The 16093-nt window shown below is 43.8% G+C and overlaps 1 protein-coding gene across 9 annotated transcripts in view; it reads right to left on the bottom strand.

Moving 5' to 3' along the window:
- cicb (capicua transcriptional repressor b) overlaps positions 1 to 16093 on the bottom strand; it is a 36017-nt gene that overhangs the window by 2125 nt on the left and 17799 nt on the right. For 2 of the 9 annotated variants that reach the window (XM_068570726.1, XM_068570727.1), the window contains exons 3-20: positions 12361 to 12510; positions 12038 to 12212; positions 11363 to 11474; positions 11099 to 11281; positions 10255 to 10387; positions 9996 to 10174; positions 9713 to 9851; positions 9328 to 9425; positions 8214 to 9237; positions 7979 to 8118; positions 7679 to 7839; positions 5212 to 5402; positions 3866 to 4333; positions 3275 to 3759; positions 2869 to 3026; positions 2613 to 2773; positions 2235 to 2369; positions 81 to 212 (exon numbers count right to left, since the gene is read on the bottom strand). In XM_068570726.1, the coding sequence (XP_068426827.1) occupies positions 81 to 212; positions 2235 to 2369; positions 2613 to 2773; positions 2869 to 3026; positions 3275 to 3759; positions 3866 to 4333; positions 5212 to 5402; positions 7679 to 7839; positions 7979 to 8118; positions 8214 to 9237; positions 9328 to 9425; positions 9713 to 9851; positions 9996 to 10174; positions 10255 to 10387; positions 11099 to 11281; positions 11363 to 11474; positions 12038 to 12212; positions 12361 to 12510 (4224 nt within the window). The remainder of the gene's footprint in view (positions 1 to 80; positions 213 to 2234; positions 2370 to 2612; positions 2774 to 2868; positions 3027 to 3274; positions 3760 to 3865; positions 4334 to 5211; positions 5403 to 7678; positions 7840 to 7978; positions 8119 to 8213; positions 9238 to 9327; positions 9426 to 9712; positions 9852 to 9995; positions 10175 to 10254; positions 10388 to 11098; positions 11282 to 11362; positions 11475 to 12037; positions 12213 to 12360; positions 12511 to 16093) is intronic. The other 7 variants (XM_068570735.1, XM_068570732.1, XM_068570730.1 and 4 more) reach the window with 7 other exon arrangements.

The following is a 16093-nucleotide window of genomic DNA, read 5'->3' as shown; positions in this document are numbered from 1 at the left end:
ACAAGTGAAAATTCTGGAAATGCTTGTAGATATATTGTAATGCTTGTAGATATATATTGTAGTGCGTGTTCTAATCTTACCTGACGGAAAGAAGCCCTGCTCCTGGAACAGCTGCATGACCAGCGCTCGCCTCTGGTCCAGAGTTCGTCTCAGGGAGGAGTATGGCACCTTGTCAAACTCCATATCTGTAAGGATGTCTTCTCCGTCTGTGGCTGGGTGAGAGACAAACAGGTCGAGGCTTTAGGAAACTAGTTACAATAGTCTGTGTTTATGTCCCTTCAGGCCCATCGTCTTTGATGCAGTCTGAGAAGTGGGACCAACAAAGCAGGAAAATACAGCAGTGGCTACAATATTTCTCCAAGTCAATAATTCTTACATGTTGGGATTTTCTCATCAGTTCGAAATTCAGATTGACAAAAAAAGAAGGTCTCCAAAGCATGGAGTGTTAGCCTATAAATTCCAACTTAAGAATTTGTACTAAATCATCTCATGTTTTTTTTTGGATGGTGGGAAAAAAGAAGAAAAAAATGTATGTATTAAAACAATGGAACATTTTGAATGAAATGAAGGTTTGGTCATCACATCAAGCAAATGCAAACATAATAACCAATAGTACTTTCTGAACCAAACCAGTTGACTATTAAAAAAATAATAATTAATGAGTAAGGTTCAGCATCATATCCACTGATAGCTCCTCCCTATGCACACTAATTGAGAATTGTACAATGAACCATAAAAACTGTCTTTACATTTAGATTTTGTGCAGGTTGATACTCTTGACATTAAGAGACTGTTAAACCCGGCTGGTACAGACTAGGTACAACTTGCTTCTGCTCACGTATCTTTTCCAATGATTTGCATATCTAATAAATGGTTGATGTACGGTGTATTCTGAAAGATTGAGAAAGGGGCAAAGGGGACTCCAATACCGAAGGAAAATAAATGAACCTTCAAAAGAACAGACGGCTGTCCAATTAGTACATTTCCTATTCTGAGCAAATTATTAAAGAAAATTGTTTCAAACAAATACCAAGATTATTTTAGTTCCCAGCACGCATACAGACAAAGTAACACCAGCTCACTAATGACTGGCTGAAACAGATGGATACCAAGAACATGGTAGGCATAGTCTCGCTCGTCTTCAGTGCTATATTTGATGCTATACACCATGATGTAATGATTACTAAACTAAAGCAATATGGATTCAGCAGTGCGGATGGACAGTGATCTTTCAGAGGGATCGCAGAGTCTTTTACGACGGTAGCTAATCAGACTGCAAATACATCAGCTGCTGAGTTCCACAACAAAGTTGCTCAGATACTCGATTTTCACAAAGGATCTGCCTCGAGCAATTGAGAATGCCAATATGCCAATGTGTGAATCTGATAGGGGGAAGTGAACTTCACTAGCCCTGAACATTTACAAAACTAAAAGCAATGTGTTTGGCTCCAGGGGTTGCCGAGTGGGGACACACAGCTTCATCAGGTCTGGTTCGGCAATAAAACGGGTCAAGAAGACCAAATTACTGGGCATGGTGTTGGAGGCATTGTAACTTAAATGGGAAAGCGCTCATTATTTGTCAGGTAATAAAGTCCTTGGTCTTTTGTCAGCTGCAATACTGGCCAGTCAAATGGTCAGCGGCAGCAAAGAAAGTCATAAACTAGTTCAAAACTGACCCCACAGATCGGCACAGTCATTAATGAGAATAAATATAGCGAATTTGCACTCTCGCTTGTCTTCGTTCTCAGTTGAAATTAAACTCCATTGTAGCCTTCTCGTGTTTTTCAGAAATGCAGTAATTAATCAGACACCTCAAGTACAAAACGCATGCAACTGATACAACCATCATGAAGGACCGCTAGCTCAGAAAAAACCTCCTCCACCTAATAAACAATGCAGAGACTGGTAGTAGTAATACATAATAATAATAATCACTTTTGAAAACGTGTTTGGCAGATTCTCACGAAGATGAGTAACAACAATGAAGCAAACTACGAAGGAGGCATTTACGAGGAGATCGTCAAGACACCCAAGATAAAATCATTACAATGAAAGTAAAGTTCACACATGAAAAAACACCAATAAACACACAAACAAGAGCTTCAACCTAAACCTCTCACATACGCTTCAACGACACACATCACCTGTCAATAACTAGACATTAAAAGACCAGAAACAATGACCGTATGAAATGAAATGCGTGGAGACTCCTCGCTCTGCCCTGTGTTAGTTACCTGCTCTGTCGAAGGTGAAAATATCTCCCTCACACTTGGCGGCACTTTTTGGCGTGTTGGGCTCCGAGCTGCAGCTCGAGCGTCGCCGACTCTTCCTCTTAGGAGACACTTGCTCGTCAGTGGCCGAGTCCAAATCTAGAATCACCCAGAAGAAGAAAATACTAAAATCAGCAGAGATCAAATCTCCATGTTTATCAAGATTCATCATGTAACCTCGTAAACAGTCCATAAACACTAGAGATAGTTCTTGCTTTGTTTCCGTAAAAACAAGCAACAATTTTCTGTTGGCCAAATGAATGCACATTCACAACAGACATCGTAGCTATTTTAAAGTACTCGGTTAAAAAGCGTTAATTCAGAGTATCATGAGAGTAAAACCTGTAGAGTTCTTCCTCTTGCGGCGATAGCTTCCCAGAATTGCGCGGGGCGAAGTGGCGAGACTCTGCAAGGTGGGTGACGGCAAAACCTCCTCAGGCCGAAACTCTGGCAGCTCAGCAAAGCGCTCCTCGAAATACACCTCCGACAGCACCCTGCCCGACCAACGCACACACACACACAATATACAGTATATATACACCGTCCATCAAGGATTTCTGGAACCTTACAGACAAGATTCATAAAGCTGTTAACTCACTTGTCTACTGATTCAAAAGTCTTCTTAAGAGGCGGTGGGCGGGTTCTGATTTTTTTGGGTGGAGGACCATCTTTGTCCGCCTGTGGGGGGGGCAGGGTCAGTTCTGTGGCAGATGGAGGGGGTGGAGGGGAGGAGGGTAGGGACTCCTTCCATCCACCCTGCACAGAAAGTTACATTTAAGTATTTTATACAAAGTCACACTATTGATTTTCATGTTTGAATATCTGTTTTCTTTGTTACTTTTCCAATATATTTTCAAATTAAGAATGTTTCATTAAAGCCCTACTTGATGTCACATATCGTCAACAACAACAACAACAACAACAACAACAACAACAACAACAGGGTACGTTCCTCTCATTGTTTTAGACGATGTGTGTGTGTGTCTGTGTGACGCTGCGCTCACCTCTTTGGTGGTTGTGCTTTCTCTGTGTTGTGTTTCAAAGGAGTCTGCTGCACTGGAGCCCTCCAGGGGTCTGTCAGAGGACAGCGGCTCCTCCGCAGGGTGTGTTGATGGAGACCCCGTCTGCCCTGTCAGCTCAGCATCAAAGGAGAAGCGACTGGTGGCTGCATCTACTCTCTCCCTATCTCTCTCCCTATCTTTCTCTCGCTCCCTTTCCCTGTCTCTCTCCTTTTCCCTGTCTCTCTCCTTTTCCCTGTCTCTCTCCCTTTCCCTGTCTCTCTCCCTTTCCCTGTCTCTCTCCCTTTCCCTGTCTCTCTCCCTTTCCCTGTCTCGTTCCCTGTCTCGTTCCCTCTCTCTCTCCCTTTCTCTCTCCTTTCCTCGGCTTCCTCCTTCATAGCTGCCTACGGGAATGTTTGCCAGCATTGCCTTCACCTTCTGAGGGGTCCTGACTGGAAGCTGGGTTAGTTTCGGTGTACCTGGTGCACTGCCTGTAAAATGGAAAGACAAAGACAAGTTTAAAATATGTATCATCAATAAAACAATTCCCATTCAAAGGACAATCATGTAAATCCAAAGCAACACGTGCAGCCGTACCAGGTGTTTGGACCGGAAGAGGACTGCAGGGCCTTGTGGACACAGCTGAACCACTTGGAGGTGCCACTGAGCCGCAACTGCTGGAGGTCTGCCTCTCCAGGTGCCTGTCCGAATGAGTCAGCAGTTCTGTCTGCCTCTCAGCCAGTCGGTCAGCCTGTCGCTCTGCAGGTCTGTCCGGAGGCAGGTGCCTGTCTGCCTGTCTGTCCAGATAGGGCTGCGGATGCGGGTGTGCGATTGTGCTGGGGGTCGCTGTGTGCTTGGACAGGATGTGGGGGGAAACGGTGGAAGGGCCGGAGATGGAGTAGACCACGCTGGGGGGTACCGCTGTCATAGAGACGACCCCTGTTGCCATGGTGACGCTAGGTGAAGAAGGGTAGATGGCGGTGACTATCTGGCCTCCGGAGCCGATGGCCGGAGCTGCGGTGGAGGGCTGTGGAGCCTGAGCCGTGGCTAAGAGTGGTGGTTGACCTGAATGAAGGAAACAGGACCAGGAAGACAAATTATACTTTCGTGTTTTTTTTTTTAATATATATATATATATATATATATATATATATAGTAGTGAAGACTTTCAACAACTGGTCTCAGGTGAGCACTTTCGTTATAGAAACTTAAAATGAATGGATCAAGCTTGATTATCCTAGAGGTCATTTTATACAATGAAGTCAAGTTTAAATAAATGGTCTCACTCCAGTGAAATGGCTAATGTGAGGACTTAATTGAGCTGATACCCAAATGATGCAATTCCAAGCCTGGTTAGTTTAGAAATCGGGTAAAGGTCATTATCATAAATTGGTCATGACTGTAGAGACTGACCATAAATCCCCTTTTCATTCCGATATCTTGAGGTGAGAGCCTCAAGATATCAAAAGGACCTCTTTCAAAATTGCCATTCCAGTTTTTCCCTTGCCAAAATGTGTAGCATGCATTATTTAGTTTGCATGCCTGATGCTGTGTTCACACTTTGAGCATCTCAACTGTAAATCCTGTGACACGACTGAACCGCCACACTGTGTGATGGGCGTGAAGCTGCAGAGCGAAGCCAAACCTTTTACAGCGGTCCGATGATGTTGTGAAGCATCAAGCAATCATGTGTTTTTGTTTCACCCCGGTCCATTATGTTTAAAAAAGAAATGCCGTCAGCCAGTTCCCAGAACTATGTAACGACAAGGTTTAAATGTAAGCTATGAAATGGAAAACGTCCAAGATTTATCAAGAGCCAGTTATGTTTTGTTGAGCCAGTTTTGTCTCCCACTGTTCGGACAGCTGCTTTTATTTACATAAAAATACTTGTACGACACAAATTGCATAAGGAAGAGAACCAGTGAGCCCTCCACAGCACTGACCTGCAATCACTGGCTGAACCAGAGTCTGACCCGGTGGTGCGATAGCTGTGAATCCAAGTGTTGCCAATGGAGATGGCACATATGCAGATCCGGGCACCGGCAGGGCCTGCTGGGTGGTGGAAGAGCCTGTTGTCGTGGAGACCAGAGGCAGAGTGGATGTGACCCCTGGAGTGGACTGAACATAGGTGATCCTGGATGAGGAGGTACAGGGAGGAGGTGATTAGAGCAAAGACATATGGGAATGAATATACATATTTATATTCCTATACGTATGTACTTTTTTTTTTATTGCAAAAATGTCCTCTTCACTCTCCTAATTTTATTAACATTTATATTATATTATATATATTAACATTTATATTATATTATATATATTAACATTTATATTATATTATATATATTAACATTTATATATATATATATATATATATATATATATATATATATATATATATATATATATATATATATATATATATATATATATATATATAGTGAAGATGATATTTTTGTAATGACAAAATGTCAGAAAAAAGGACAGAACGTGTTAATGTACAATAATGAGGCAGAACAAGACCGTAACAGAGACTTGATTAGAAATAAAGAGGAAGACATGAGAGAAGTGCTGCAGTGAGGGTCAGTGGGTGAGTGTACATCCCATCAAGTAGCACTGGATGACTAGTGCTCTGTGTGTGTATATGTGTGTGTGTATGTGTGTGTGTGTGTGTGTGTGTGTGTGTGTGTGTGTGTGTGTGTGTGTGTGTGTGTGTGTGTGTGTGTGTGTGTGAGAGAGTGAGCTGAGAGGTAGTGTGGGGGAGGCAGGCAGAGGCAACTTGGGCCACCAGCAGCATGACTAACACACCCAGAATAGAGCTGCACTGCTGCAGCTGCACCTCTGCTGGAGTTTTTGTCTCTTACATTGTTTGCTTGCTATGCTTTAAGAAAAATGAACATCCAAGCCATTACAAAAAAACAAGGAAATTATGTATTGATATGTACAAACACCACCTTGTACACAGCACAACAGTTTAAAAACAGCAAAAGCGTTATTAATAGACATTATCTGCATTGACATGGAGCTTTTTATCCCACTAATAACCACAATAAAAGTCCACTCAAAATAAAATTACCTCATCTAAAACCGTGGTTGGTATAAAGTGGCCTATTTGGAAAGGTAGTTAATTGTGTCTGTAATGGTTGAAAGCACATTTATTATCCATCCAATGAGTGAAAATTGTCATGTACATATTATTTTTTGATTGCTTTCTACTTTTGGGGTATGTACAAAATGACTGAGCTCGTTCCTTCAATTTCCAAGTCCAGGATGGTTGCACGAGGATTATATTTGGTCAGGTGGCGTTTACTAGTTTTAGGGAAATTTAGAATCACTGCGTGATTATTTGTGGCTCGCTGTCCCCCATTTAATGACTGCTGGAGTAAAATATTCTGAAAAACAAATGTCGCTTCAATAGCACAGCACCAAACCAATAATGGGGATCAAAGCGTTCTTATGTTTGCTCTTGTGTTGAAACTCTCTTTTCTAAATATTTATTCTGGAGCATGAAGAGAGGACATGCAAACAGCATAGCCGATCCAATTCTTTTTCTGAAGCACTGTGAATACTTTCATGGAAATCATCAGTCAGATTTATATCATACAGAAACTAATATTTGGCTCATATAAACTTGAAAGAAACTGCCAATAATGAAACCTCTCCTGAGATCAAAAGTAGCCCAGGGTAGGACGAGTGAGGGTGGCATATGTTCATAAACTGGCACCTGTTTGTCGGAGCTGACTCAAGCTCGACTGGAACATAATTTGTTTACGTCTCCTTTCAGACATCTGATCATAACCCTGTTGGGTTTATCCATCTCCTTAAAATGTGGTTCATGAACAGTATTTTGTTTGTAAATGGGTATATTAAACAGATTTGATTTCCATGCACGTATGAAAGGATAATTAAGCCGTCGATTGAAATGTACTGTGCAGCTTTCTTTAGAGGGCGGCATAAGAAGCTTGATTAGATTATAACATTGTGTTTTGAAAAACATTACATACTGCAAACATGATAGCAACATGCTCAAATGTTGACTTTCAAGGTGAAGTCCAGTTCTGAAAAAGCATTTTATAGCATTCTTTCAGTGGCAGGTGGGTGGATTTCGTCTCGTGAAAATAAAAAAAGGTGCGAGACAGGCAATTACAGAAAAGCTTTTCACAGTTAATAACTATTAGGGCTAAAAATGTATCTGCAGGCTCCGTTTAGTTTATCGTAATGCACCAAAGTGGTGACGTTTACCGTTTAGCACAGACTACGACATGACATGTATTTGCGTGTAGGTCACCAGGAGTTATCAATTTCGGCAGTGGATGCCCAAGTGCAGAAATGCACAAAAGGGCAGTGCTGAAGGTTTTAGAGGTATACCATCCATATTCATTCTTTCATTATGGTTTGTTTGTCGTTATCTACCTGGTAGGAGGTGGTGGCAGCAGTACAGCCTGGGAGGGGGACGATCCTGGAGCCACCACAGCAGCTGTGCCCACCGTGACAGGGAAGGGGCTGGAGGTGTGTACCGCTCCACCGTGAGGGAGCTGGGACTGGACCAAAGGCATCGGAGCTATTTGGATGATCTATCATGGAAAGAGGAGCCGATAAAGAAAGGAATACGACAAATACAACATGTACAAAAGGGCAGTGCAAGTGGTGAGCTAATCATCTGTTTTTACTAGCGTTATAAACTTCTTATGACAGTGTCTCCAGCTCACTGACCTTGCTTCCCGTCTGAGCACCGTTCTGGACCGGAAGAGGCGGAGTCGCAATGGGAACCTGCTGGGAAGTGACTGGTGCTGTCCGTACTGTTGCCATGGGAACAAACATTTTGCCCTGGAGCACTGGAGACTGTGTTTGCACTGATGAAAACAAAGAGGGAGAGTGGGCATTTTATTAGATGCAACAACACAACTATACTTACTTACTGTGATGACTGCAGTTCGAAAACTCTCACCTCTAGTTCCAGGGCCGACCACTCCCACTGCTGAGCTAGACGAATATCCCGTCAGTGAACTTGTCCCCTGCTGCCTTCCATTGACCAGGGATATGTGTGTGGGTGGAGCTGTGGGCAGGTTGAAGATACTGGTTGGCTGGCTGAGCTGCTGAGTTGGACTCTTGGGGTTGGTGTTGGCAGGTAGGGTGGGCAGGATGTACTGAACTTGCGTGATGGCCTTACCCCCAGGGGACGCTAGAGAAGAGGCAGGGAGGAACTGGGGCTGAAGCAGGGACAGAGGCAGGGGCCCGTTGGTTTGGCCATGCGGTACTGAAACAGCGGAGGAGGAAAAGGCCTGATGCTGGGAGGGATGGTGGTGGTGGGAGGGTGTGAGGAGCTGTAGAGCAGGTTGAGCAGACAGAGCCCCTCCTAACACCAAATTAGTCACGACACCACCAGGGCCAATGCCTGCACCTAAAGGATTAGGTGAGGAAGAGTAGTACCCACCCCCTGTGGCTGGAATCCCTCCTCCTGATCCTGAACCAATCAGAAGTTGTGGCTGCTGATGGGGAGTCAGGGACTTCCTCTCAGGCGGATGCGGGCTCGATGTGCCTCCATCTCTGGTTCTGCTGGCGATTGGGAGGGGCGTGCTGATGACAGGACGCATTACATTGGTCACCACCGTAGACGCCACCCTTACGGCGCCAATCCCCATGTGTTGGTACACCCCCAGGGAACCTGCTGATGGGGAAAGATGCCCTCCAGCTGAAGAAGTGGACATGACTGACTGGCCAGAGGTGAGGGAGAGAGAGGTGACTTGCACTCCTCCTCCTCCCCCTCCTCTCCCATCTCCCCCAAATGTGTCCTTACTATCTGCCTCTCCTCTTTCCTTCCTCCTGTGATCTGAAAACCCTCCTCCCCCTGATCTCCCCTCATCATAACGCTTGCTGCTCGGGTAAGAGGACAGTGAGACGCTCCTGACATGAGGGCTATGGTGTGAGGAAGATGATAATGCAGAGGAGCAAATGACTGGAGCAAAAACTCTCTGAAAAGAAAAAGCCAAAACAGATACAATTATTTTGAGACATTGAAAAGATCTAGAACAGTAGTAGAAATGATTGTTGAAATCGGTTACCTTTCGATCACTTTCGTCTCCAGAACCAGTTTCACTGTCGCTGTCAGTCACCCGCTCCTTGCACTTGAGGTCTATGGAACTGCTCGGATAAGGGTCCTCTGTGGAAAAGAAAAATATACTACAGCTACACTTGACAATCCTCGAACATTTTAAGTTGTACTTGGTGTCTGAATCAGCTCTTAATGCAACCGGATCTTTATCATAAAAACATGGAAGTGGGCAAAAGCTGGACACAATTTAGTCTATTATAAGCAAAGAAGAACTCCACATGCAGTTGCTAGAAATGTTCAAAGTGGGCCAGATTCACAGGAAGCAGTGTACCGTCCATGTTAACAAATCTAATCTAACGTTTGGTTTTATGGGCAGAGAAGGTCTGATTTCTCACCAATGACATCATCATCTCCCTCCTCCTCACAAATGACCATGCGCTCCTCGTCACTGGTCATGTCCTCGCTGACCCCCCTCTGGGACTGTGACGGGGGCGGGGCATGACTTGAAAACTGACTGCCACCATCCCCACACATCTGAAAGAAAAGTAAGACTTACTAACTTGTACATGCCATGTCAAAATGTCCTCTCGTTAAATGTTAAGTTTGAAAGATGTCACACTTAAAAAAAAATATATATATTTATTGTTTGGATAAAAAATATTTGTCAGTGAAACATACTTGTGCCAGTTCTGCAAGGGCCTGTGTATTTCCCCTGTCACTCCGCTCCAGGCTGTGCATGGCACTTTGAGAGAAGGCTCTGGGACGGGTAAGCTGACCTACATGACCTTCTCCTGTGTTCCTCTCAGACACGCCCGCCAGACCTGGACCAACCCCCTTCAGCTCCACAGAATGGGGCTCTATCATGGGGCAAAAATACATCTGTTAAAGGACTTGAAAGGACAAAAACATATACCTTGTGTATCTGAGTGAAACCAACCTGTGGACTCAGACATGCTTCTCTCTCTGATGTCTTTGCCCCCTGGAACCCCACGGCTCTCTGAGCTGGACTTCTTCCTGTCTTTGTTACACCATTTCCAGTCCGGGTGAGCCTTAAAGTGGGCCTCTTTTACCTAGGAATAGGATTAGAGACAAGAGAGAGTGATGTTATGCACCTTCCGCCAAGAAAAATGTAAAATGTGTAACACTGCAGCAATCACATATTCAGCTCCGATAAGGAGTGTGTATTTAATTTAAAAAATAAAAACTGCAGTAAATAATAGTTTAGAAGAAAGAAGGAATTTACTAAAATTAATTTTGTCTGATTAATTCAAAGTCTTAAAAACACAATTCACAGTAAAGTGGTGAGTTATTTTGTTTTCCAATGCTCGGGTGCCGGTAAATGGGAACCGTGGGCTACTGAGCGACGCACATCGCAGTGAGATGACACCCTGCGCAGCCAGAAAGCATCACTACCCCATCCGTGTTCTTCGGCTTCCTGCCGAGGAACATGGATTTTTTTTAAAATATGTATTATGGCTTGCTTGTTGGTGCAATAAGCCATATTCTTTATCGAACAGACAACAGGGCTTTTGCTTAAGTGAAATGGTTAAGACTATGACGCCATCAATGGGTGCTAATTATCAACATCTTAATGCCACACTTGGCCACATCAAGCACAAATACCAAACACAAGCTCACCGAAAAGGTTATGATGAGGATTCTTTAGATTTTTAATGCCCATGCAAAACCCTATAATTCATCATTTTGTATCAATAAGCCTTAAGCTGTATGTCAAACTTCTTAAAATTTGTGTTTTTTTGTCAGTAAACACATCCTTGTACCTGGAAGGCCAAATCGTGGTATTTTTGTTTCTCCTTTGGTCCAAGAGCATACCACCACTCCCCAAGAATCTTGCTGACAGTCCTGTTGTCCTGGTTCGGGTGCCGCTGGTGCACCAATGCTCGATGGCGCTTACTGAAAATCATGAATGCATTCATTGGTCGCCGGATGTGGTCCTTCTCCCTCTGAAAGATTAAGCAAGAAAGATTAGTAAATGGGACATTTAGAAATGTTGACATTGATGATCTGAGTAGTGAAAAGACTACCTTTCCAGGGCTGCTCTTATCTCCATCTTTGGGCAGCGCACTAAGGGACTGAGTGCGTCTCTTAACTGGTGATATAGAGAGGGGCTGCTCTGGTACAACTGATGGGAGGAAGCTGGAAGGAGACGAAACAGCCATCTGTTTGTTATCTTTATTAGATATTTTCCTTGAGAACAATGTACACATGCAGGCTTACGCTTAACCACTACTTTCTCTTTCCCTCTTTAGTATTTAAAACTGGGACATTTTCTACATTGTAACCAGTATTATTTATCTTAGAACTGAAAGTCTATCAGATGTAGACACAGAGCACAAGTAGTTCGTCTCTCATGAGATACATCAGCAGATTCAGCAAATAGCTCATCCATTTCAATGGCCGACAGCCTGGCCACTGCCTTTCATATAGTGATAGAGCCCAAAGATGGAATGCTTTTGTTCCCATCTGCTTTGTTCTGGCAGTGAGCTCTTCTGCCCAAATTAGCACTAGGATAGAGAAAATATCACACTCCCATACTGTATGTGTGGGTACACAGAACCACACAGAAAATGACTGCAAGGGCTGACTTGGACAAATACACTTTTTATGATAGGGTTGTAAATACAGTGTGTTCATTTATGAGTTCATGTAACCACAAAAGGTTAATACATAAAATCCCCCCTCCCAAAAAAAGCACTTACAGGTCATCCACATCACTCTCTGTCTCGCTGTCAGGCCTCTCCCTCTCTGCATCTCCTTTCTCCTTCTCTGGAGGCAGCTCATCGGAAGAGGGGGGAGGCCGGGGTGGAGGAGCTCTCTCTACATTGGGAGGTGCCTCTGCAGACTGCTGTGACAGCGCTGCCACCCCCTGACACTCTGGGAAAGAACATTAAAGAGATACATACGTGTTAAGGGCAAAGTAAACAATATATGGTCCTCAAAACAGTCGAAAGGAAAGTGACATGAAACTGGTGATAATACATTTTCTTGAATTATTTTGTAAAAACATAAATGTATTGGATACCTGTCTTCAGACTGACTGCTTGGGGGTGGTTGACTGGGTGCTGGCCCTCTCCTGGCTGAGAAGAAGCATCTGATTGAGTGGGTGCCAGGAAAGGGACCAATGAATGCCAGGGGAAGATTGGAACTGTCCGTGGCTCTACGTTGGTCCATACTGCAGAGGAAACAAGCATTGTTTATTACAGCCAACGGCATCTGATGGCCAGCACTTCATAAAAAGCTTCCCTGCTCTGAAATCACTTTCAAAGGATCTTGGCCTTCTGGCATTCAGATTAACAAGATGCTATTTCCTTATTTGGGGAATCGGGGGCCTCAGTGCAACACTCCCACAAGAAAAGGATTCCTTGTCTAATCATAAACTCTAATCATTTCTTTAAATGATTGTTTTTCCTGGGGGTGATACAACCACAAAAACATTCAATAAAATCAAGAGTCAGACTAGATTGTTTTGACCGTAGCGTTAAGGATACACAACTGGCTTTCATTTTAGCCATCTAATAAGGCTAGCATTTGGGACATTAGGTGAAAGCAATTAATTACCTAGCAGAATACAGTACTTAAAAGAACTGCAGAGAATATCAGTACTGCCACAGTAGCCCACCTCCAGTTACTTAACGGGTTAAATCACTCCAACAACAGCAGATCTACAAAAGGACTCTCTGTTCTCAATAACAGACTGGATGGAGAACAGAAGCTGATACAATCTGAACCCCCACAAAGAAGTGACTGTAGAAATCATATAAAATGTATTTACATTATTTTAACAGATCTCTTCAACTTTAAAGTATCAAAAGCTGCCTCCCACACACTTTCTGTCCCTCATTAATTCAAACAAACACTGTTGTTGCATTAGTAAACAACATTGAAATATTGCTGTATGGAACAAAACGAACATTGTATTATCATACAAACAGTGAGGTAATGACATGGACTAACCAAACATGCTTAATCCTTGGCGGAGGTACTGAGGATTCTCAGATGAGAACATGGTTGAATGAAATCTTTGATGTTTCTTCCAAAAATAATGTGTCCTTTTAAAATCTCACTTTTAAAAACATACAGAAATCCAGCTAAAGAGCCATCTTTAATTCAAAATCTCGAGCAGATATTGCAGAGAAGCTCACAGATGAGAAGTGGCCAGCCTTGTCTGTGTCCGTTTCATCCCTACAGGTTGCGGTCATCATTCACAGTAATAACTGCATTATTAATCTGCATCGTACAGATTTCAAGATATGGCATGGAGAGGGAACCTTTTTGTTTTGTTTTAGTTACAATGAGAGTACACATTGAATACGTTAGTCAACTAGAGTAAATCTCTCCGGAGCGCATATCTAATAACGGAAATGAAGCAATCAAACATTAGTGGACAAAATGTACTATAAACGATTGCAATATAAAACAGAACTCAAAGTACATTTTTACGGATGCAACCGTGTATTTACGACCCACTAAAACGAAGAGTGTGATCGAAAGCAAGGTCCCTCCTCCCTTTGGTCTAATTACCCCCGATGCCCCTCTCCCTGTTTGTTTACATTACCACAGCAGCTCGGTCACGAGAGGGTTAACAAGGCCTCGAGCCCATCCACGGCCTGGATTAAAACATCCGCCAGGAAGCTACGCAGTCTCTCAGGGCCACGTAAAACCTCGCTTTGCACCACAATACTGCTGCAGACAGATGGGCTCGGCCGCTAATAAGAAGGAAAACAAGCCATGAGTGAACCAGCCAACTGTTCGCTGTAGGAGGGTTTGTAATCGATCAGGTGAAGCAAAAACTGAAACAAGCGAATCGGGGCGATCAAAGCTAAGGTGGTTTGTCTAACTTGGAAGAGCGTTGAAAGAAACAGTTTATTGTCCAAGTGTGAGCTATTTAGTTACACGTCGACTTTAATACTTGTTGATTCGTGTGACAGGAAAACAGTGACACGGATTTAGCCGCCTCTTGTAACAACAAGAGCCTCGTGTGCACCGCTCCAGATTGGACCAACCTCTCGGGAACGCCCCTGGTCGTGCACCCGCCGTTCAGACAGAGGCAAGAGAAACGCAATTGTTCTCATGTCTCAACTACAAAAGGCGTATTCGCACACACTGGCCAAATAAACCAGCAAATGACTGCTTGAAAAGTGCATTTCAGACAAATACGAACTTGTTTTTCCTCCCAATTACCTGCTGCTAGAATTGCACCGTGCACCTGTCCTAACCTGACAGTTCAGCTAACACCTACCCGACATGCGAAACCGCCTATAAAAAGATAGCGGCCAACTTGAGTTCACCACTGTTTACTCGGCATTAGCAGATGTCGTTGACTGTAAATCTGGTGCATTCATCCATCACCCAGTGCTTCCAAGCCCACTATCCATCAGCTGATTATCAACACTACCGTGTCCACTCCGAGCTCTATGCGGCTCTCTGTACAGTCTTTAATCTGCCAGTTCCTATCCTACCTGGCCAATCTTGCCACCGACTTGACGTTAGCTAGCAACTGATGAGTCTACGCCACGATAAAAGCCATCACCGTGAGGACTCCTGGCTTCATCTGCGAGGAAAAAGGGAGGGTAAATTGCGGTTCTTTCTCATCGCAAGGGCAACAGACGAGCGGTTGAAGATGCCCGAGTATTGGACCTAAACCGGACCTGGGGGTGGCGCTTCACGTGAAGCGAAATAGCAACATTAGGTGAAACCCGTTGGTGGTATCCGTTCGTCTGCAGCAGGTTAGCTAGCCACTTCGTGAGGACGACATCGACGCGCACGCCGTCCAATTCGGTTAACACTTGGTGCTACGAGTGCTGTTGTAGTCCTGGAAAGTCCTCGTATAGCATCTCAGCAGCTCCGGGACCGAGATAACTCCGTTATTTTTGTCTCGTTCTCTCGCCCTTTCTTTCTCTTTCCCTCCCTCTTCCTCTTGTTGTAAACTAGGCTGCTTGCCCCCCCTTGTAGTCGCCCCCTCCCCTTCTCGTCCTGTCAACCTCGCCCAGCCTTGTCCCGCCTCTCTCGGCGTATTCCACTCGGCTATTGGCCAAGAGAACCAACCGTCATCGCCGCGCCGCGAACCCTGATTGGCCACAGTGTGCACTGGAATGCCAGTCATATGCAAATCTGACCCGGCTTTACGACCAGCGGCTTTTCTTACCACGTAAACTTCCTTAACTTAAATATAAAATAACAATAAAATAAAACATAAACCCATCATACTGTTCCATTATATTAATATGGAAACACTGTCTGGCATTCAAGTTATTAATCAAAATATATTTTTTATGTTTCCTCAGGAAACCCACCCCACGTTGTCATTGGTGTAAGAATCGTAGTAAATCTTGACTGATGCGTGAATCCACCAACCAAAAGCAGACATTCAGATGTAGGCCAACCAATAGCTTAACAGAAGTTAGACAAGATCCCTCCTTCTTACAAATTCTCGTCAAAAGCTGTAATACCCATGAAGACCACACGATGAAAGAAGGCGCTAATGAGCTATCTACTGTTTACTTTCCACGCTCCTTTTGGTATTTTTTTGTACAGAGGGTGGAGGGCTTTGGGGTCAAGATGACAATGCACATCCACATATCAACCTATATGAGTATGCAGACATTATGCATGCCATTTGTTGGATTTTTTTTGTTGTTTTTCCATGCAAATACACATTTTGACTGTCAGCAATTCAGGAATATTTACGTATTAGAGGTATTATAAAACCTTGTTTTCAGTCAACAGCTGAGAGGCAAGGGATGTCATTTTCCACC

The sequence above is a fragment of the Clinocottus analis genome, unplaced genomic scaffold, assembly GCF_023055335.1.
Source record: "Clinocottus analis isolate CAN_PGR_092001 unplaced genomic scaffold, fCliAna1.0.p SCAF_9, whole genome shotgun sequence".
Taxonomy (NCBI): domain Eukaryota; kingdom Metazoa; phylum Chordata; class Actinopteri; order Perciformes; family Cottidae; genus Clinocottus; species Clinocottus analis.
The sequence above is the reverse complement of the archived record's forward strand: the minus strand, read 5'-3'. Positions and strand labels throughout refer to the sequence as shown.